This window comes from Mustela erminea, chromosome 5 (genome assembly GCF_009829155.1).
Source record: "Mustela erminea isolate mMusErm1 chromosome 5, mMusErm1.Pri, whole genome shotgun sequence".
NCBI lineage: Eukaryota > Metazoa > Chordata > Mammalia > Carnivora > Mustelidae > Mustela > Mustela erminea.
In genome coordinates, this window is record NC_045618.1 from 19232022 (window position 1) to 19255191 (window position 23170).

The 23170-nt window shown below is 46.2% G+C and overlaps 1 protein-coding gene across 4 annotated transcripts in view; it reads right to left on the reverse strand.

The window, feature by feature from the left end:
- Positions 1 to 23170, reverse strand: part of ADAMTS17 (ADAM metallopeptidase with thrombospondin type 1 motif 17) — a 326270-nt gene that overhangs the window by 104754 nt on the left and 198346 nt on the right. For all 4 annotated transcript variants that reach the window (XM_032342200.1, XM_032342198.1, XM_032342199.1 and 1 more), the window contains exons 13-14: positions 13029 to 13195; positions 4892 to 5019 (exon numbers count right to left, since the gene is read on the reverse strand). In XM_032342200.1, the coding sequence (XP_032198091.1) occupies positions 4892 to 5019; positions 13029 to 13195 (295 nt within the window). The remainder of the gene's footprint in view (positions 1 to 4891; positions 5020 to 13028; positions 13196 to 23170) is intronic.

Here is a 23170-nt window from a genome sequence, read left to right on the forward strand (position 1 = left end):
CTGCATTTTTCTTCATCTTTCTTATTCCTGTTATTGGTTTTTTGATCATCAAAGAGCTGATGATCTCTGGTTGACCACTTGTATTTGAGAATGAGGTACAGAAAGGTAAACTGAGTGACTCTGTATATGGGGTTGGAGGTGTTGCATGGTAGGCTTCCATTTGGGACTGGCATGAGGGAAATTGGAGTCCAATCCCCAACTCAGGAGGGTGAGTGCTGTGCCCAAGCATGAAGGTCACATACCTGCTCCAGCTGCCCTTGAACAGTTTATTACACCACTTTGAAAAGGAGGGCCCCAATACTAGGTGTGAAGATCATTACGCAACAGCACGTCAAGCTCCAAGTGCATGGCCAGCCATGTTGTCTGACTCTTTGCCTTCTCTTCAGTTGCAGCCAACACCTCACACCTACTCTCCCTCCCAAGTCCTAGATGCCCTCAAGCATTCTGCTTTCTTTTCTGTTGTAACTCTGCTGGTTCCTGTTCTGATCTCTGCTGCTTTGTTCCTTCAATGGAACTTCCATTCTCTTCCACCCTTCAGAAAGACATGGCATCTTTCTTTTGTCAAAGAGTGACCTCTGTTTCTCTTCCCCATCATGGTTTGTGCATTCCTGCCTTTACTATCAGTTTAGTGGAGTCCTATCATGGGAGAGGAGCACATGTGAGGCTCCATCTACCAGCTTAACCCAGAAATTGTTAAGGGAACTTAATCAGATGGAAGGGGTGTAGGGAATGACTTCAGAGCTTTAGGCACTGCTTGTCCATAAAGGTTAAGCACCAACAGTCCTCTGTAGGGTCATGACATGGGGAGCAGGAGCAATCAGAAGGTGTTGTTGAAATACAGGCCCAAGCACAAGATCCTGGTATATTTTCCTGCATGCTTGTTACCCTTCTTTACACAGTGGGACTCTGAGGCCAGAGTCTTATAGTCCTCCTAAATTCCACCAGTAATTCTACTTGCTTAATGGGCCATTGTACACAAAATGGGAGGCCAATAAATGCTGGATAATGAAAACTGTCCTCTGAAATGGGCTCCAGATTCCACAATCACTGAAGTCTTAAGAGCAAGTGACCCATCCACCCACACATCCACTCCCTGGGTTTCTCCTTCAGTATGTAATCAAAGGCTCTCCTTCAAGCCAGCTGCTGGGAGAACAAAGATAACCAAACATAATCTCTCCACCAAAGCTTATGGGACCTGAAGGTCTTCCTGGTTTTCATCCAGCCCAAGACACATACACAGATTAGGAGCTCAAGCAAGTGGGACCCTAACTGGAGTACAATGTCTACATGTGTACTCAAGCTGGTGAGGCCTTAAAGAAAAGCCAAGTGTACCTGGTCTCAGGTATATCCAGATCTGTCAGTTTGACTCGCTCACTTAAGATCAGTAGCTCTGAGGCAAAGTCGCACATTAGAAACATACTAACTTGATTTCTTTGCCTCTGCAGGCCAACAATAGGAATTACGAATGATGGAACTCCTGATTTATACAGACTTGCTGAAAAATAGACAATGTTTGTGTTTCTTTCCCCAACTCGCTCCCACTTTTATGAGTGCTGTTAAGTTTCATTTCAGCATGTTAAATAATTTGTGACTCACTGAAATGAAACTTAACTCAGTCCTCATAAAAACAGAATAAAATGGTATTTCCATGTTTGATGTTATGGTTTGAATCAGCCTGCTATTTGAAGCTTAGTGGAATCTGCTCAAAATGCCATTTGGGAGCCTCTCGTCCCCTCCGTTTTCTACCAACTAGTCACTGTGCTTCTCAAAATTTCCCAGAACTCCTTCTGCCACCCCAAAATAGCAAAATTTATAGCTTAAGGGAACAGAGGAAAAAGCTAGTAAGTGAACCATGGCAATATTTCTGTAAGTGCTATCTTACATAAAATGTGGATGATTCCTACCTTTTATCCTGTATAATCAGGTTACAGTACTGATGAATAAGTACAGATCCTCTGCTTACTGAACTCCTGAGATTTTTTTTTATTACTGTTCTTCTTTTTCATCAATTTTCCTTGCCTTAATCATTCACAAGTACCACAGGAATCCAGAATATTCTACTTTGACAATTACTGTAACAAGGCATCAATACTATATACTTGTATTTAATTTCTTATACTCTTCTTTATTTTTTAAAAGATTTTATTTATGAGAGAGAGAGAGCATGGGGGAGAGCATGAGAAATCAGGGGGGAGGGGCGAGAAGAGGGAAGAATCTTAAGTAGACTCTGCACTCGATCTCACGACCCTGAGGTCACCACCTGAGCCAAAACCAAGAGTCAGATGCTCAACCAACTGAGCCACCCAGGTGCCCTGGTATCTCATACTCTTATTTAAGCATGCTCAACTTTATTATAAAACTTCATTAACTATGATTTTACTAAGTTGGATTCTTGTGAGAATTGATTTCCTGAAGGGCTAAACTGAAGCTTTATGGTTTCTCTCTGAGGAGTAAGAACGGTTAGTAAAATTACAGGTCGTATTTTCACTTCCTTCAGGAAGCAAGTGGTTTCTCAGGGATTTAATCTCATGAGGCGCCTATGTGTACATGCTGCCACCACCTATAAGGATGGTGGTCCTTCTGCTAGGACTGGAGGCAGCTGATTACTGGGGTTCATCTCCTCTACCAGAGGAGATGGTACTTGTGAGAACTGACGAGGGGAGAGGTGAGGCTCCGATGAGCCTGAGCCAGCCCACCTGCCACAAAACATTGGAGAGAAAGGGGCACTGTCTGCACCTGTGTTGAGGAGTGGTGCTTGGTTAGGACAGCGGTCAGTAAATGCCATGACCAGGATGGGGGTGAAGGCACTGGAGGCAGACCAGGGGCCAGGCAGAGATGGGGTGGCTTCTGGGAACGGAAAGGCAATACTTATATTATTGCCATCACATTCAAGTGCAGGGCAGGCTCTGGCTGGATGGTCCCAGATGACCACAGACTGAAGGCTGTCAGAGCCATCGCGCAGCAGCTCACCCACGTTGTTCTGACTGATAAACTGGCTCATTTGCTGTCATGGCACTGGGAAGAGTTCCTCATAGAAAAGCATGGGGTTAGAACAAAGGTCACAGAAGGGGCCCACTGGCACTGATCACTTTCAGCTGAAATCATGTCTCGCGACTTCATATGACCCCAATGGTTGTTCATCATTGTGCTGTAGGATGGCTGGCGTAAGTGTAGAATTTAGGAAAGAAAAAAAAAAAAATCCTGCACTTGACTTACTGGCAGTTTTACAGAGAAATGCTGCCAATTTCGGTAACAAGGATAAGACGTGTGTTCACGCTGCCTCCAAGCTCTGCACATTCTCCACAACAACACTGTAGCCCTGAGGGCCACCAGCCCCACCACTGTCACTGCCTCCTTCCCCTGGAGGACACCTTGCCAAGACTCTCAGGCACCCAGTGCCTATCACTGACACATATCTGGATTTGATAATAAAGCCAGGCAATGCCTGGATGTTGTTAAGTTCTTTTCCTGAAAAATCTCAGTTTGGGACTAGTTTGGACTTTGCAGGGAAAAAAAATCCACTAGGGTTGAAATGGCCACAGGAACTACCCTAGAAGTTGTGTCTGTGTGTTTCTGTCTTTCTCCCTTTTACTCCATCTTGCCCTTGGCCAGGTGTCAGGAAGCAGAGAGAATAAGCAAGATGTGCTGCCTTATGGGGTCAGCAGGTCCCAGGCCTAGAGGCAGGTTTCTGGGACCAGTACAGTTAGGGGGAATGACAGCTTCTCTCCCCAGTGACCCCTGGAATTTACAATTGTTCGGTTTTTTTTTTTTTTTCCCATGAAACTGAGCATCAGAGCTGGGTGTTAACTTTGGGAGGCATGGAGACCTCACAGGTTCTGGGACGCAGCTTCTCTTTTCTTAGCAAAATGAGAAGCCCCCCCCCCCCCCAGGAGCCCTTGGTGAGTGCGTTCCTTGCTTACTCTCATGCTGCAGGTGCTGGTCTATGGAGGCCAAAGTAAAGTGAATACTGGAGGCAAGACCTGGCTTTCCTTCCCATGCCAAGTACAAAGCTCTCCTGCTAGCCATCTGCTTGCTTTGGGCTCTGGGGACTAGCTCCTGACAGGTGCAGGTCAAACTGAATCATCAGGAAATACAACACACGTGGCATAAAGGAGGGTGGCATTACCTGAGTCGTGGCTCTGTGGGCACTGGAAATACACAGCCTCCTGACTCCCTTCCCCAGTTCCACACATCAGGAGGATGATCCTTCTTAGGGAAAAATAGTCCTATCACACCGAGTTGGGGAGCGCTGCCTCGGGAAGGCTCAGCTTCTAGTGTGCCCCCAGCTCAGGGAGATTTAACACAAGTGGAAGATGAGCTTCCATCCATCGTCTCTCCCTCCCTCCTTGTTTTTCCTGTTGTCTTCGTAAATGATACTTATCATTCATTCTAATGAGTCACAGATTTTCAACACCAGGATGGCTTTGAGGACTATACTGCACTGGGCATACTGCTTCCCTGGGTACCACCTATGAAGAAGTCAGCTTTGTTCTACTCTGTCTTTGGTAGCTAAATGCAACATAGCTTGTCCAATAACACATTCACATGCATCTTCCAGCCTGATCTTAGTATTCGACCTGTTCTAGCCCTTTGTCGGAATGGCTTAATTTACTTTAAGGTTTTTTAAGATTACCATGTTGCCACTCTTCTTCCAGCCACCTCAGCTCTCCAGCTGGCCTGGGGTGGGCTTCATGCTCAGTTGCTGCTGAGGAAGGAGGGGTGCCAGTTTGCAGGAGAGAGCACCCCTAGTGCCTTCTTGAGAAGATCCATCCCCCCCAAACCTCCCAAGGTCTCTGCCCGCTCCCCCCACCACCGTACCAAAAACTTCTGGGGGTGAGGGAGCCTCCCCTCCAAAGAAAGTCCCACCAAAGACACAAGGAAAACATATTACCTGGCACTTGCCATGCACACAGAGGTCGGTCTCATAGGGCCCGCAGGGTGTGCCATCCAGGACCCTGTCGGCCACCAGCAGTGGGGACTCCTTCCCAAGGGGTGAGCAGTAGAGTTCACATGGTTTATCTGAGGAGGGAAAGGGGGAAGTGAACACTGATGGAGGAAGGGGTGTGTGGGCCACGCAAGGGGCAGGTGCTGGAGAGACAAGAGCCAAGCGGGGTGCAGGTGCACGTGGGCGGTGGCCCAGAGGACAAGAGGTCAATCGATATAAAATAAAGGTCACAGAAGCCCAGCACATGTTCCTCAGAGGCATGCAGCTGCCCCCTGGAACATTCCACACAGCAAACGGAGAAAGATATGTGAGTGAGGGCTCTGGGGGTTCTTATTTACCTTATTCTCTTCATCCTTTGCAAAGATATAGTATTCCTTTTCCTTAAGGCATTAAAAATACCAGGCGGAACATTTTATTGTGTGCTGACCTCTGAGTGAACTGACTATGTATCAAGGGAGAGCCTGGGATCTTCTCTTGTTGTGGGGGTGAAAAGGGGGAGAAGGTGAATGAGAATGCCTCTGGGTAGGAGGGGGTGTGGGCCCTGTGGATGTCTCCACAGCAGTGGCTTTTGTTAAATGCTTTAGTGCTCCACCAGCTGCTGGATAAAAGCAGTAGGGCTGTGATATATATGGTGAGAAGGTTCTGGGAGAAGCTGAGCTGAAAATACAGGAACAAAAGGGGCCTCTAGGACAACGTATAAGAGCCATGTCACCTGATGGGACGGAAACCCCTGGTTTCTGCTGCTCTTGGAACCAAGTGAGCTCCTAGAACATGATAAGCCCTCCTGCCTTTGCCCAGGTTGTTCCTTTACCTGGAAATCCCTCCCTGCAGAGCTTCTGGAACTTTCCTAACACCTCAGAAGGTTCCACTCCACAGCTCTCTCCTCTCATGCCATCTCTGACATAGACTCTCCAACTGCACTTTGCATACACCTCCATCAAAGCCCTTAAACATTATCCTATTGTCTTATGAGTGTTTGAGTGACTTCCATACACAAAAGGATTTTTTATAAGATGGGTTCCATTTTTAAAAGAGTTTGAAAGGGATAGGTTTTAATTATCTTTAGACTGAAGAACTGATAGTACTGCAAGACCTTAGAGGATAAAGGACTGAGATTTTTATCTCTTGTCCCCAGGCCAGGCCAAGGACATGGCTTACAGAAGGACTTGGTAAATATTTTAATCTTTCCATATAAACTTTAGAATCAGTTTGATGGTATCCCCAAAATAACTTGCTGGGATTTCATGGGAATTGTGCTAAATCTATAGATCAAGTCAGGGGGAACCGACATCTTGACAAATATTGATTCTTCCTATTCATTAAAATGGAATATCTCCCCATTTAATTCTTTTAATTTACTCATCAGAGTTTCCCTCATATAGATCTTGCACATACAGTTTTATATATAAATATGCCATTTTTGGGGTGTTTGTGTCAATGGTACTATGTTTTTAATTTCAACCCCATTTGGTCCTTGCTGGTATATAGGAAAGTGATTTTTGTACATTTACCATGTATCTTGCAAACTTGCTATAATTATTTACTAGTTCCAGGAAGCTTTTGGGTTTGTTGTTGTTGTTGTTGTTTGTTGATTCTTTAGGATTTTCTGTGTAGATGTCATCATCAAATGTAGTTTTATTTCTTCCTTCCCAATCTGTATATTTTCAATTTCCTTATCTTATTTCATTAGCTAGGACTTCCGGTATGGTGTTGAAAAGGAACAGTATAAGAAGAAATCCTTGCTTTGTTCTTGATCTTGGGAGAAAATCTTCAAGCTTATTTTTAAATAAATGAATGGATTTTGTTCTTCTCTATGTAACTCTGAAAGAGGAATACACTCCTTTCTCTCTCTCAGTCACCTAATTCTAATGACATTAATGTGATTATTTTTGCAAAGAAACTTCCAGAAACAGAAACACCAATGCTTTTGTGCTGCCTCTGTCGGTCCCTTTGTTTCCACCACTGGCTCATTTTCCAGTGGTCTCAGATAAGCAAGTGCAGGGGTAGAAAAAGGCTTTTGGAGTTGACTTAGCTTCAGAAGATCTTGGCATTCCAGCTGGATAGTTCCTGTCAAAGCAGATGTGTTGTCTCACCCAGGCTCTGGGGCTTTCATGATTGAATGACATTCAGAAAGCCATAAACATGTTCAGCAGCTTTCCACAGCTCCTCTCCCATGGAGCTCTGTTGACCAACATGCCCCGTGGGAAGTCTTGCCTTAAAACACTAGAAAGAAACTACAAAGGTTCAGTAGGTATGTTCAACTTGCTTGTTCTAGTTAGTTGTGGAGGTGCTGTGGAGGGGTGTTGTGAAGAACTTCCCAGGTAAGTAAAGTAATGATGCTTTAGAGTTGATTCATTCAAAAAACAGGAACTGAGTCCCTTGATCACACAAGGTACTGTTTGGGCACTACTGGGAAAGAAAGATGAGTAGTGTATGCTTTTCATGGTAGTCTAATGGACAAGTACAGAGAAAATCCCAGATGAGGCAGACTGTGAAAATCCCCATGAAAACGGCCTGAGCTGTTAGAGGGCAGGGTATAAAGTGGAAGGAATGTCCCAATTCCCCAGATAGCAGGCTAGAGGCAGCTGTCCCTCCATTTAGATGGAATGGCCCAGGAAGGCAGCCAGTGGAAGAAGTATGAGAGACTAAAATGTAAACTGAGCTCAGGTTCTGGAAGGTTCATTTGACCAAATTTTTGAGGTCAAACTTTTGAGGTCCTTGGGACCCCAAGGTTTCCCATTGGCATCTTGGGGAACCACTGGAAGAATGCAGTACCATAGCTCCCAGTCTGAATGGATGGGGTATTTTCTTCACACACTGGGCTTTCTCTTATGTTTCACTGTTAAGGAAAGAAGGGTCTTCCGGTCCAAGCAGTTTGAAAACTATGGATTTTAATTACTTTTAAACTGAAGTGCTGGAATAACTGAGCTTTGAAATGGTTCATTCAATAGCAGTAATTATTGTGATGATGGTGCTGATGTTGATAAAATCATAAATGACATTAATTATCTACTATGTCAAAGGCAGCATGCTAAGTAGTATCTATGCATTTCAGGTGGGTGCTGTCATCGTTCCATCTTATAGATGAGCATGGGAGACTCACATGAGGTGTGTGACTACCCAGAGTCCCCTGACAGGCAAGGTCAGACCCTGGTCTCTTTGTCCCAGCCTAGTTTTCTTTTGACAGAGAATGCTAGTAGCACCAAATACCAAGAAGCAAAATGGTGCTGCTGAAAGCAAACCACCAGTTTCATGAATGTTTCTGGCTTCTGAGTGTCTACTCTGATTTGAGCAGAAATGGAAGTGGGATTTGGGTAGAAAAGTAGGGGTTCTTTTGTGGCAAGTAGGAAGACCAGATTTGGAGGGGATGAAGATGGTTTGTCTAGGCTCTGTTTTAAACATCAGGAAAATGGAGATTCTCAGATGGAGGGATTTTGGCCTTTACCCCAGGCAAACAGGTACAATCAACTTCACCTACACTGGACTCTCCCAGCTGTAGACACTGTCCTCCTTGGCTTAGGCAGCTGGGGACACCCAGACTATAGAACAGAGTCCAGAGGTAACCCTTCCTTCCTTTGCTCAGCTGAAACTCCCCATTTGTCCATCTCCTTTTCTGGGGTCTGTGCTCAGAATTTAGGGCACTTCCATACCTCTAGGACAGTATAGCACTATCTCCCGAAAGGACTCAGGATGACCTTTATAAAACTTGAAAAGGAGCCCCTCAAAATTCTCTGAATATTCCTCTCTAAGATACCTTGGGTGGGCAAAGAATCCCCAGATAAATTCTTAGTACAGAAGGAGGTCAAATCTTCTTAAGAACTATAGAACCATACACTCAAAGGAAAGAAGCTTGGAGCATCCCTTTTACGTGGCTGATGGGGATGCAAACGAAATTCTAATTGAGGCTGGACTGATTGGTGTGGTTCCTGGTCTCTCACCGACTGACTTGTTGCCAGGAGTTATGCTTGGATGGGAAAACCACAGATAAGGCAGGGGAGATGAGCGCAGGGGTTTGAGAGCCATATTATCTTATCTGATTAGTGGAGGCTAGGAGGAATCCCCCTGGTACTCCATGGTGAAAAGGACACTTGTGGGTCTTAGTACTCTTGCTATTCTCTTTCTGCCAGTGGTTGTAAGGTCTTACTAAGAGATACCAAGGAATTCTGAGGCCATCACAAGGGCTCACTCCAGCTCTGTCTAGCTATCTGTGGGGGATACAGAGGAGGCTGCCCAGTCCCCTGTCCCCAAAGTTGCCTACCATAACTCTAGAGCCAGGCCTTAGTTCACTGGATCAGAAGAAGCCACTTGACCATAGCTATACCAGTCAGAGTCTTTCTCTCCATCACGACCTCATAGCTATGCTTCATGAGGCCTTAACTTGACAGACTGACAGAGGCCAGCTGACTGCAGGTGGACCAATCAGAGTCTCTATCTTGAAAAATCAGCACTAAAATTCAGATTTAGAGCAGCTGTGTCTACTCATCGTTGATGAACCTGAAGGAAGTCTGTACTCTCTTATCCATAATCCAGAATTCCAAAAAGCTCTGAAAACTGCGAGCATTTTCTTACATATGTGGTAAACACATCTGGTAGCAAAAACAGCTTTGACTAACATGAGGTTTTGGTAGTGTTCAGAATTCCAGTTAGAGACCATTCATGCGTTATTTGGTAGAGACATCCCTGTACTTCCCTGGACTGTGGGGTGCTTCCCTGGACCCCACTGGGAGTATTGGTAATATATGGTTGATGTGCTGTTATTACCTAACACCAAAAATCCTTTGGCCACATCTGGCCCCGAAAGATTCAGATAAAGGATCAAAGTGTTGTGGGTCACGCTTCAGCCTCATGTGGACAAGTCACAAGAAAGCTACTTTTCAGCTGGGAACAGGAAGAAATGACTCACAAACACGAACTGTGATGGGCATGGAGAGAGGTCCTGATATTTTCAGAGGCCCTTGGGATCTGAGACACCCCACAACTTTGCAACAACTCCTCTCTTTTTCATTAAGCAACTCCAGTTGGCTTGAATGAATTGGAGTTAGAGAGACCTTAACCATCCTTTGCTCCACACCCTGAAAGGCTCAGCCCCAGAGGGGGTTCTGCCATGCCAGCCTGGGAGGAGCTGGGAATGCACCTCCATGTCCAGACACGGCCTTAGCCAAGCCCTCTGACACTTCAGTGGGCACGTGGCCTGCTGGCTTGGGCAGGAAGGACAGAACTCCTGAAGGTTTCCACTTAAATGAGATTCCACGGGGAAAGTAGAAATGGGGTAGGTTTGGCAACAGGCCATCTCCATGGGTTTCTGTCTAAAGGCTTTCCCACTTAGAACTATTTTCTAAGGAGAGCCTTTGTCTTCTTTTGGAGGTGGTATGGATTTGTGGTCCTGAGCCCTCCCTTGGAAAATCTACTTCTGCAAGAATTTTTTTTTTCAGTAAGAGAAAAAAGAAAAAGTATAGCTTCCCCTTTCTTGAACCGTGTGTCACTCGCCAAAGAATTCCACAGTGATAGCAATGCTATGAATAGGGGCAGTCATAATGGGCTTCGAGAAAGCCCAGAGCCCAACCACAGGAATCGTTCCCATCACGGCTGAGCTAGAATTGTGCCTTTTATAAGCTGATTTTTGAGAGGAGCAAACTTCTAATCTGTATTCTCCCCTCTGCCCTCTGAATTGGCCGTTTGTTATTTTGTTTTCATCCTTATGAAATGCTCCTTTTAAAAATGCTGGCTTCTGTTTATATTTGAGAGGGAAACGAAACCAAATCTGTGAGAAGTCAGGATAGTTCCACCCCAGAAGGGGATATGTCAAGCTAGCCTTGCAAAGGCCTGAACTTGGGGTCTTTCCCTCAAAGAGAAAATGCTTACTTCCCCTTAGCTGTCCTTATCAGAAAGGGTGGCACTTTTCAGATCAAAGGCGGTCGAACTCTGGCTATAATGATCTGTTGCTTTGATAGAGAGAAATGAAAAGCGAGTGGGTCATGACACATTCTGAACCTGGTGGGCTTCCCCAGATAGCTGCCTTGTGAAGCGTCCTGGGTGGGGGATCCAGGGCAGACATCCGTTTCTGCCCCTGGGATGATAAGGGACCTAAGGAGCTCAGCAATCCAAAAGTGGTTACAAGTCAAACACAGAAGTTTAATAACGACTTGGAGAAATCTGTGGAAAACCAGACATTTAAGTGGGATTTCTGCACTGAATAAAGGAGCAGGAGAACGCAAAGCTGAAGCAGACCAAGGAAAGAATAACAACAAGGCTGTGTGCACAGTTGAGTGGAAATGGGAATGGGGTGAGTCCCTCTTGGAGCCAACCTCTTCTTGCTCCCAAAAAGAGTCAGTGAAGGACAGGACAGTGGACCTAAAATGTCTCTGTCCAGGCTGGGATGGCTGATGGTTTGGAAACAAGGCTGCCCCTCATCAGAACCCACCATGGCACTGGAAACAGGGTAGCCTCTGCTGCCTGGGTTCACTTTCTCCCGATTAGGGGTCTGAAGATGCTCGAGACATCTGGAAGCCTCCTGGGTCTTCTTGCATCAAAAGAATGCCCAGGCAGAGAGCAGTAAGCGTCCAGCTGTACATGTTCCTTTCAGGATGGTGGGCCTCCTCTCTCCCTCATCTGCAGACAAAGCTGAGGGTATGTGGGCTGCTCTTCTCTTGATGTCATGGTTAAGCGACAGTGCACCTCCCATCACACAGCTCCAAAAAGTGGTGTTTTTCAAAAGGAAAAAAGTCTGGGGAGCTCCCCGAGGCTTTTAAATGAGCCCACAGCTGAGCGGGCTGGTGGTATCTGCCACAACTGAGAACATTCCAGGTTACTTTACAACTCGGTTCGGAGCTGATGGGTCAGGTTGCTGGGTTTAAAGCTGCGGGTCTGGGCTGTTATAGCTGGTGATGCCTGGGCCTACTCTCTCCAATCCCCCAAAGCTACGCACACTTGAGCTTGAAAAGCAGAGTGTAGAGTGGAGATTTCAGAGGTTCTTCAAACCACAGAGAAGAAACCTAAGACCTGGCACAGGAACCTCATTCTTCTGCAAAAGACTTCAGAGGCTGGTAAAAATCAGGCTTAGTCACTGTAGTTCTTATTTAAGCCTCTTCACTCGACACTTACAAAGTCACGCTCTCGCAGTCTTACTCAGGTACTGGAAGCCAGATGATAGCTGGTTATTTTCCAAGTCAGCTCCTCTGGAATAGGGGTCCCTCCCTGCTCCTTATCAACCGCAGGAACTTTGATGCATCATGTAACCCATAACGTCTCATCTTTGCATGGCTCGCTCTGCATGGTAATTGAGATGATGGATGCAGAGCTAACCTTGGCCTGGCCTATGGTGTGCTCAACAAACAGGACCGTATCATCATCATTAGGATACAGTCTTGTCTACCAGAGATGAGCAGAATTTTAAGTGTAGAAGACGTTGAACTAGGCCATGGGGGGCAGACAGTCCTTATCAACAAACATTACAAACCCTACGGACATGATAAACCATCGAGAATTTGATCAGCCACTGGAAATGCTTGCAATGGCCCATGGGGCAGAGTCCCCTGATTTGGGAGAGAAAGCTCTTGGAAAGAAAACATGACCCATGCCTATCATCATCTCCGAGTTGTAAACTGTCCTCAAAACTTTTTTTTTCCCCAAACACCTTAGTCAAGAAGTGAAAGCCAACCCAAAACGAACCAAGAAAAGAAATGCAAGAAAGCATCAATGTTGGAAAGAGAGAGAACAGACATAGAAGCCCACCATCCCATGCCTGCAGAGCCTCTCTGTCCTCAAAGTTGGCCCTGGGCCCCTCAGTACATGGCACTAGGCGGCAGGCTGCCAGCACTCCCACCTTGCTGCAAATGGGGGTGCAGGATGATTCTGGTCTGCCACCCACCTCACAGCTGCTTTTAAGAAATTTCCCAGGGCTGGGTCCTCCAAGTTCAACCCCACTGCTCCAGAAGCCAGTCCACTGCTCACCAGCGCAGCGGGCCTGGAGCGTCCCACTGGATGGATGGCTGGGAAGGGGGAGCCCCATGAGGTTTCCTAGGAGGTGTTTACATTCTTAGAGGAGAAGGGGGGCACTGTGAAAGGACGTGCCATATGCCTTTACCATCAACCACCACTGCTGTCAGCAGGCCCTTCTTCTTGCTGCTCAGCCGGTCATGGGTCTGGCACTGCTGGTCCCGGAAGCTGGGCAGGCCCTTGGGGCAGGGAAGGTTCTCACAGACAGCATGCTCCACACTGGCTCCCAGGCAGTGCGTGCCCCCAGGACCAGGCCTAGAAGGAAGGAAAGGTCCGTGTTAACCAGACAGTGCTATGGATACAGCAGGGGTGCTCAGTTTTTTTTGTTTGTTCCCCCCCGCCCCCCGTTTTGCCAGGTGGGGAAGAGGTCTGGCCAAGTTTCCAAAGTAACCTCCCTCTGCTCTTCCACACCATATCTCAGCAATCCCAGTCCCATGCTGACGGCATGTTTAAGTGAGCCGTCAGAAAAATGCATCCAAGAACTGTAAATCAGGGTCACCTGGAAATAGAATATGGTATCAGTTCAGCAAGATCCACAAACTGGGTTTTTCATCTGAACTTAAAACTTGGCCATTTGTAACACTGAAAACCTCAAGGGGGAATTTTTAGTGAGTGTGGGTTTTTTGTTTTTGTTTTGTTCTATTTTTTTTTTTTTTTTTTTTTGGTCTTCTATAAAACAAAGACCTTTACAGGGCTCCTAGGTCTACTCTGGAGATCACTAAATTTCAGAATGAGTAAACTGCTCTCATTTAACTTTGTAATGCGAAGAATCAGAATGGTTCATTAACTAGTTCAATGGCTTAGGGTAGAGACCTGCCAGATCCCGGCTCTGCAACCTTGACCTGGGGACCTGGGCAAGTGCGAGACCACAAGTGGTCAAAGACACATCCTGGGTCCCTGAGGCGCTTAGACTGGGGTTCCAAGAAGTTTGAGAAACCCAGCTGTGTTCTCTGGCCAAGCCCATGTGTGTGAGGGGCAGTGAGGAGGAGCAGCAGGACCCTGGTCTGGCTGGCTGAAATGTGGGTCTGCCCAGCTGTTCCATGAAGTGCTAGGGCATCCTCATAGGGCTCTGACCCAAGCAACCTCAATGGTTTCCTTCATTTCCACAGTGCCAAAATCACCATGAAGGAGTACGACTGTTTTCTCCCTGAAGATTTTATTGAAATTCAGCATTGAGGGGAAAAGAATGCAAATCACAACTGTTTTGCTCACTGGCTTTTCACAAATTACATACACCTGTTGGCAGGGCAATAAGTTTTGACACAATCACCATTTCATCCCAAATATTTCTTTTCCTCCTTTTGCCGTTCGTTGTAGTCAGACAATGAGGCCACCCTATGATCACTGCTTCAGGGGAGAGAGATCAAAGCAGAAGTCCTAGGCGTTTGTGTCATCAAACATTTTTCTGCAAAGGCGACTATTTCTGGCTTTGTGGGCCATGCAGTCTCTGTCCCAACTACTCACCTCTGCCACTGTAGTACAAAGACAATGAATAGCCAAAAGGGCATAGCTGTGTGCCAATAAAACTTTATTTATAAAACCAGGCGGTGTACCAGATTTGGTCCACAGGCCATCATTTCCAGGTTCTGGTCTACATAAATGTGTTGGAGAAAATGTCTGAAGCAGGAAGAAAGGTTTTACTCTTCTTACCTCTATGCCCACCTCATGTACACCAGGCAACCTCCCCCCTCACTTGGGCATGGTGGCAGCCTTGAAAGGTTATACACACTGGTGGCCCCAGAGAGGGGCCCTGAGTTCTGATCTCCATCCAAGTCAGGAAACAGCAAAACCTCTCTAAGGCTTATGGGATTTGAGAACAGAGAGACCCTTTGTTCTTTTTCCTTCCCAGAACACCAGGGAGGCAGCTGGATCTTGGAGAAATGATTGCATGGCATGTTTAGGGAGACAGAGTCTCCCAAGAGCCCTGGGCCTGAATGCCAAGTGTGGACAGATGAATGGATTCCTGTGCTGCAAAGCACAGTGTAGCAGAAAGAGAGAAGGGAAAAGCCATGTGGACCAGCAGGAAGGACATCTCTGTAACAGGCTAGTTCCCATGGCTGGGACCAGAGAAGGGACGGGTGAGGCAGCAGATGTTGTATGGTGAGAAGTTACGGGTTGAACTGTGTCCATCCAAAATCATATACTGAAGTCCTAACCCCAGCGCCTCAGAATGTGGCCTTATTTAAAAATAGGACCACTGCAGATGTATTTAATTAAGATGAGATCATACTAGAACAGGGTGAGCTCCTAATCCAATATGACGACTATTCTTATAGAAAGGGGAAATATGAGATGGAAACAGAGGGGAGAACAACATGCAAAGATGAAGACAGAAATTGGGTGATGTTTCTATATTCTAAGGAATGCCAAATATCACCAGTAAGCCACTAGAAGTCAGGAGAGAGGCACGGAACAGATTCTCCTTCACAGCCTTCTGAAAGAACGAATGCTTTCAAGACCTTGGTCTTGGATGTCTGGTCTCCAGAACTAAAAGAGAATAAATTTGTGTTGTTTACACCACCCAGTTAGTAATAGTTTGTTATGGCAGTCCTTAGAAGACAGATATACTGGATGACACAAGGATCAGAGGCATCCTCACTGAATATAGATGTAGATTCAGGGAGAATGGGGCAAAAATTCCTGATGTTATTAGGAATCCAACCTGACCTAGAATGGAGTTCAAAAATACAAATTAAAACATCAAAAATACAAATTCAAATAAAAATTGGTTTCTAGAAAAATGAGGCAAGCTACGTTTGCCAGGTAGGGTGGAACTGAGATTTGTGCACCTCATGTAACTAACTTCCTGAGCTGTCCCTAAGCTTTATTTTAGCTTCTGTTGTACCTATCTCTAACAATTGCTTTTTCCAGATTTACATCTGACTGACCCTTATAAACCAACTACCTTTATGTCTTGTGGCAGATGGATGGAGAGATTAGACATAAGAAAGATCCAGCAGAAAGTGGGCCTGGAGGTTAGGGGTAGTCCGTGGGATACCTCATGTGTCTCAGGTTTCTTTCCTCCTGGACTCTGTCAACCCTGTTTCATCTCCCTGCCCAACCTTCTCCCATGGGCAAGTCCCCTTTCAGCCCCCATCTAGTGCACCACCCCATCTTCCCCACCTCCCGTACCCCCAACTCTCCATCCATCCTTGAGGCCACCTCTACCCTAAAAAGCCTCTTTTTACTTCCTACACGGAGCCTCTTTTGACCATGCTTGAGTCTCTGCTATGCTGCTTATCATCAATCTTGTGAAACGGTGAGCTAGATTATGATCTTCCTCCTATCTTTCTGCAGCTTCATGCACAGAACCTTGCACAGACTAGTCTTTAACAAACAGTAGACTGAGGTGAACTAAATTATCAAAATTTATCTTAAAAAGACCAAAAGAGAGAGTGAAGTCAGGGAAGATGGGGGAGTAGGAAGCACTAGGAATCCATCTCTCCACTGAGACAACAACTGTATTGGCAAAAAACTATCTAAGGTAACTATTTTGAAATTCTGGAGTCTATTTGAAAGCATACACCCTTCTGGAAAAAGCTTGGCTGGTAAGTTTTGGTTTAATTTAGATGCATTTTAGCCTTTATTGTGAGAGTGTTATCTGTTCCCCACACTCCAGCCCCATGGCAGGCAGCTGTGCCTGGTGTGTCTTGCTGCAGCCAGACTGGACAATAAGAGCCTGGGGTTCTGTGTTCTGACTATTCAGTGTTGCTTTTGATTTCTGAGATGCAGGGACAGAGGGTGGCCACCATTGTTGCAACTCCTATGAGCTGAAGGGACCTCCAGGGAGTTTCAAAGAGCAATACATTTTTCCCCCCTTCCCCCACCCTCTGGGAGCCAGATATGCAAGGGTTGTCATTCAAAAGCAACTGCACATATGGGAAAATTTAGGAAGCTTGAAAAGATGAAGGCTAGAAAAGGCTTGAGAATATCTTATGCTTTTACTTCAGGTTGATCCCCAGCACAGAGAAACCTTTCAACAGCAAAGAAACAGAAAATCCAAAAAGGGAGAGCTGATTATCATTGTTACATTATAAGATTTGAATGTCCAGTTTTTCAACAAAAGAATCACAAAGCATACAAAAAAAAGGAAAGTATGGCCCACTCAAAGGGACAAAATACACCAGCAGAAATATACCTGAGCAAACTCAGATACTGGGTTTATTAGGCAAAGACTTAAAACACTGTCTTAAAAATGCTCAAAGCACTAATGGATGATATAAATAAATACATAAAATGATATATGATAAAAATGAGAGTATCAATAGAGACAGAAATTACAGAAAGGAAAAACAAATTCCAGGATTGAAAAATACAGTAACTGAGATAAAAAATTCACCAGGTGGATTCAGAAACAGATTTAAGCAGCCAAAGAAAGAGCCAGCACATTTGAATATAGGACAATTGAAATTATTAAGTCTGGGGGTGAAAAGAAAAAGAATGAAGAAACATGAATAGAGAGGATCTGTGGTAAACTACTAAGAGGACCACCGTACACATTATGGGAGTCTCAGAAGATGAAGAGAGAGGAACAGAGATTACTTGAAGAAATAACGGCTGAAAACTTCCCAGATTAGAAGAAAGACATGAATGTACAAATCCACGAAGCTCAACAAAATCCCAGTAAGATAAACTCACTGATACACTTTTCAATTAAACTGTCAAAAAAATAGAGAACTTGAAAGCAGCAATAGAGAGGCAACACAAAACACATAAGAGAATCTTAATAAATTATGAGCCTATTTCTCATCAGAAACTCTGAAGGCCAAAAGACACTAAGGTCGATACATTCAAAGTTCTAAAAAACAAACAAATGAACAACAACAACAACAACAAAAAACCCCACAAAAATACAAAAAAACACCAAGCCAAACCAACCAACCAAACAAAAAAAACCCCTATCAACTAAGAATTCTATATCCAGCAAAACTGTCATTCAAAAAAAGAAGGGAGAAATTCAGACATTTCCAGGTAAACTGAGGAAGTTTTTATGTATTGTTAATACTAGACACCCTGTATAAGAAACACTAAAGAGAGTCCTTCAGGATTCAAATGAAAGGATGCTAGATAGTGAGGTGAAGCAGATGAGGAATTAAAGATCTCCAGTCACACAGTTGTGATGTTAAGCTTTGTCAGTAGAAGGTACCAGAGAGACACTAGAGAAAGAACAGACTTTTGTCTCTGGTTGTGGTATTGAATTTCTCTCAACAGACTCCTGTGGTGGCCTGTAATGCATGCCACCTCCCTCTGGGCAGCATTTATCCCAGAAGGCAGCTTCCAAATAAATCAAAGCCTTGGGAAAATCCCCAGCCTGGTTTCAGATGCTGTCTCTCTCCTTGGGTAGCTCTCCCAAACACCCCTCACTGTGACTTTACAGAGGGTTCCACCAGTGCAGAAGCTCTGCAAACTTCTCCATCACCCAATGGGCCTCGATTTCATCCTCTCCAATAAAGTCTAGGAAATTCATCCCTAGGTGTGTGTTGGGGGGAAAGGGGAGGCATCTTCATCCATATTTGTTCCTTCCTTGGGTGCTCTGCCTCAGACTGGAAAAGTGGCCACTTCCTATGTTTGCTCTTCCACTGCTGTTTTTGTGTTCTCTTTATCTCTTAGCAGCTAGGTCCTATTACTCCAACCACCTGTTTCTAATATTTTTTACATTAAACTTTCCCTGTTAAAAAAAAAAAGACCTTTTTTTTTTTTCTTTCCAGCTTTCCCTTGATCCTGATTGGCAGTGCTGCTCTGCAAAACCAAGCCCCCCTTCAATCACACGCATGCGCCCTCAGAGCCAATAACTCCTTCCCACTGTCAGCATGCACGGCCACGTGTGCCCAGCATACAGCTCTCTGCCTATGATGCACAGCACTGCATCAGGAGCCTCGCTCTAGGATAGGTGGGCTTTTCTGCATATTGTACCTCAATAAAGATGTTTAAACATAAGGAAAAAAAATAAGGTAGAGAGGCTCTGGTGAGAGACTGAAAGTGTGGAGAGAAAAGGAGCTCCCACTGGGCAGGACCAGCTGTCTCTTGCCAGGGTGGGGCATGGAGAGCTTTGGGCAGATCCCAGTGCAGAGCTGGGAGGCAGCAAAGGTTCACCAAGGTGAGCAGGATCGCAAGGCACTTTTTTTGGGAATGGATGAACACACAGAATCAGGACAGGAGGAAGAGGAATGCTCTGGCTGAGGGACACTTTTTATTTTCTTTGCTCTGTTCTAGTCAGTGAAGACTGATTGTAAGTTGAAAGTCTCAGCAGCAGTTCAGATCTGCTCACCATCCAGAGACACAGACGGCTTAGTGAATGGCTGGCAGCTGTGGATGTCAGGAGTAGTGCATGCCTCATACTGCCCCTTCTGGGCAGCAGACATCCTAGTTTTAAGACCTCTTCTTCAAGGTATCCAAATCACACTGGTGACTTAGACCCAAGTGTAAAAGACTGAGATTTTAAAAATCCATCTGTGGGAACACCAGGTCACTGGTACGTTGAAAGCACACATATGGGGGATTTCCCTTCAGAAGCAATTCCCTTCAAAAAGCAATTATAGGCACAGAAGGTCACTCCCTACCCTCAAGCTTCTCCCTGGGTCTTAGGAGCCTGGCTGCTTTCTGAGCCATGCTACTCCATGACCCCAGTGCATTCCACTTCTATGCTCCACTCACTATCTTTTCCTTATTGTGCTCTGACAGAGTGGGATTTTCACACAAGACCATCTGAGCCTTTTTTCCCGACCCTACTCTCCAGCCTTCCCTCTAAAACACAAGCCTTCTGATGGGGTACCAGAAGTCAAATGACAGATGAGCTTTCTGCCTTGCAGTCTTTGGGCAGAAACTCCCACCAACAGTGACACAAATTGTGGCAGGAAAGGACGAGCCTAGGAAGCTAGATGAAAAACATGGATGGTCCCCCAAGGCCTTTATGTCAGCTGGCAAGAAATACAAATTCCAAGTGCTGTAAAGACCAGGACTAGAGAAAGAAAAAGGTGGGGTGGGGGAGAGTGGACTGTTTTGCCAGTGTTTTTGAACAGTGAATAAACCAGCTGCAGAAGGCAAGGAAGGAGCCAGGAATATGAAGTGAAGGGGGTAGGGAGAGGGTGGTGGGAGCTTTCCAACCCCGAGATGTACACAGCAGTGAGATTTGGACATCTTTGGGAAATCTCAAGGCAGCGAGCCTGGTGAGTTGAGGAGTGAGCCAGGGAGAGGACATTGCTTTGGTCAGAGATTGGCTCTGGGCCTCGATCAGCTGTGCTTTGTAACAATCACCACGTCAGGCCTCTCTGCAAAGGCAGGCTAACAACGGTTGCCTGGAGTTCACAAAACATGGTCTGTATCTTGCATGTCCCCCAGAAACACTGGGGGCTGCTACTAACCCGCCCGCCCAAGACTGGGCCCTTTTCTTTCCATGCACCTGGGCTGCTTCCCTGAAGGTGAGGAACCGTGGAGAACACTGCCAGGGAGAAAGCCCTTTGGTGTTCTCCAGAATGAGGAAAAGAGCAACACTGTTATTGCACAGGACTGAATAGGCTGACCAGGCATAAATATCATAGAAGCAAAGACATAACTTTTTCTCTCACTCAGGATAAACAGGGCTGGGTGACATTTTGGAGTTTGTTCTGGAGAGGACCCTGAGGTCCCCTAACTGTGGGCTATAACCTCCCTGGGGCAGGGCAGGCATAGCAGAAGGGGGCCCTCATATGCAGGGGAACCTGAGCCCTGACTCAGGGCTGTCCACAGCATCGGGGCCTCTGTGAGGTGTGATGGTACAAGAAAGGGTGGCTAGCTAGTGACCTGCCTTCTTGGCCCGATAATTTACAATAACCTTCAAGTTTCAGGGGAAAAAACAGTATCAAGTGGGGTTCTGGGGCACTGGCAAGCAGAGACTGCTTTTTCTCAGCAAGCATGCCTCCAAGTAGTGAGGGAAGCAGCACGTTTCAGAGAGGGCTATTCTGTTAGAAGCATGGAAAGGAGAATGATGCCCAGCCCCAGGCGGCCTTCATGGAGTTCAAAGCCCCGTGTGGGGGAAGGCAAAGTGAAAACAAGTGAGCAAGGACATAAAGGCAAGTGCTATAAATTGTTGTAACACTTGTAACGTGGGAAAAGGGCACTGAGAGAGAGGGTAAAGCTGGCACCCTGCCTTGTGCAAGGTGGTCAGGAAGGAGGCCTGAGAAGACATTTGCTCAGAGACCCAAGGAGGGGCACAGCAAGCTGGGGAGAGGGAAGGGATACTGAAAAAGGTCCAGAGCTTGGAGTGCTCTGAGGACAGAGAGAAGTTCTGCAGTGGGTTGAAACGGTGGCCCCTTCCCCTCCAAGATAAGCCCACCTAGAACCTTCGAATGTGACCTTAATTGGAAAAAGGGTCTTGGTAGACCCTTTTGAGGACTGAGGATCTCTTAAGTAGGAGAGATGATCATCCTGACTTGGGGTGGGTCTCAAATCCAGGGACAGGTGTCAGGAGAAGAGGAGAGAAGACCATGTGAAGACAGAGGCAAGTCTACAAAGGCAAAGCATGCCAGAGAGTGCCTGAAGCCACCAGAAGTTCAGGGAGAGGCACGGGTGGGATGAATCCTCCTTCAGGTTTGAAAAAAAATCAATCCTGCCAACACCATGATTTCAGACTTCTGGTTTCTACAATGTAGAGAGGATAAATTGCTGTTTTAAGACACCAAGTTGTGGTAATTTATGATGGAAGCCCCAGGAAATGAATGCAGAGACCATGGTTAAGAGTATGGACTTCATTCTAAGTGCAGCAGAGACTGGTGGAAAGGGCTGCAGAAGAAGAGAGAGAACTGGATTTATGCTTAAGTGGATCTCTGGTTCTGTGTGGAGAATGAATCTGGGGGGCAGGGAGTATGCAGGAAGCAGGCAAGCCAGTACAAAAGGTCTGAGAGAACAACGGAGCCTCACCACTGGGCTCTACACCAATGGACCGTGGGCAAGTTACCTAAACTCTCCACAACTCAGTTTCTAGGGCGAAGAAAGAGCTCTCATCCTGTAGGAAAGCATTCATTGAATTACTACATGTAAATGCCGAGAAGGGAACTGGCATAGTACGTTCACCATTCTTATCACGAGAGGTTGTGGAAGAGGAGGAGAGGGGACCAGGGGACCATTCATGGACTCAGAGGCTTTGGCCTGGAGCCATGTGATGGAGGGTGGTGCTGTTAATGGAGAGCAGAGATGTGCACTGGGAGGAGAGATCACAGTCTGGGAAGAGTCAGGTTTGAGGCATCCAGGAGAAGACTGAGGGAAGTTGGCAGGACTGTGTCCATTGAGAGTGGGCAAGGACTTTGTTTTTGCTTGTCACTGTAAGTCTAGACCTAGCAGAGATCCTGGCCCAGAGTCAGAGCCCTGTCAAGGTGTACTGAAGGTACCATGTTGGGAAGGCATGACTGAAACGGGACACAGGAGCCAAGAGACATGAGAACACCATCATTCTCTTTCTCGTCCTTCTACTATTGCCTGGCCCATGGGATGTGGCTGGACGACCGAGATCAGACATAAAGACTTCTCTCCAGGGATGTGTCAGGGCCCATAGCCATCTGATGTGCTGGGACCCACATACCCCTCAGTGGCCTGTTTGCAGAGGCCTGGCGAATTCTGCCATTCCTCAATGATGAGATATAGGAAGGGGTGCAAAGAGAGATAAAACTCGTGACCACCACTAGGTGGGGTGGGGGGGCATCTGATAAAAGGAATGGAAGATTTTTACAGCAACTTTGGGGTTTCTGGAACAGCTTCTGTCTTGAGGCCAGTGGGCCTGGAGGGATGGAGTAAGGACCCAGCCCATGAAATCCCACAACAGGCCAGGCTGGTGGGGGAGGGCATGTTAGTTTGGCTTTCTGAAGTAGGGGTTCTTTAAGACTGGTGAGGGCAGAAAAGAGCTGTGATGGGAACAACGGGTCCAGCCAAAGTATGGGGGAGGCCCTAGCCAAGGTCATGCCAAGCAGACAGAGTCAGGCCCTTAGGTGTGGCTAATGCGTCTGCTCAGCACTGATGACATCTTACATTCTTGTAAGGGTTGTCCTCATCTCAATACAATCCAATGGTCTATCCACTGTCTCGGGGCCACAGGATCCTTCTGGGCATTTAACAGTTCTGCTATGCCCCTCCTATGACATTCCTGGGTGACACGTGATACGGAATGATATGCTGAAGGAGACTGATCCTCTGCCAGGGTATAAGAGCTCTGGATGCAAACATGAAGCACCGGGACAGCTACAACTCTTGCAAATCATGCCC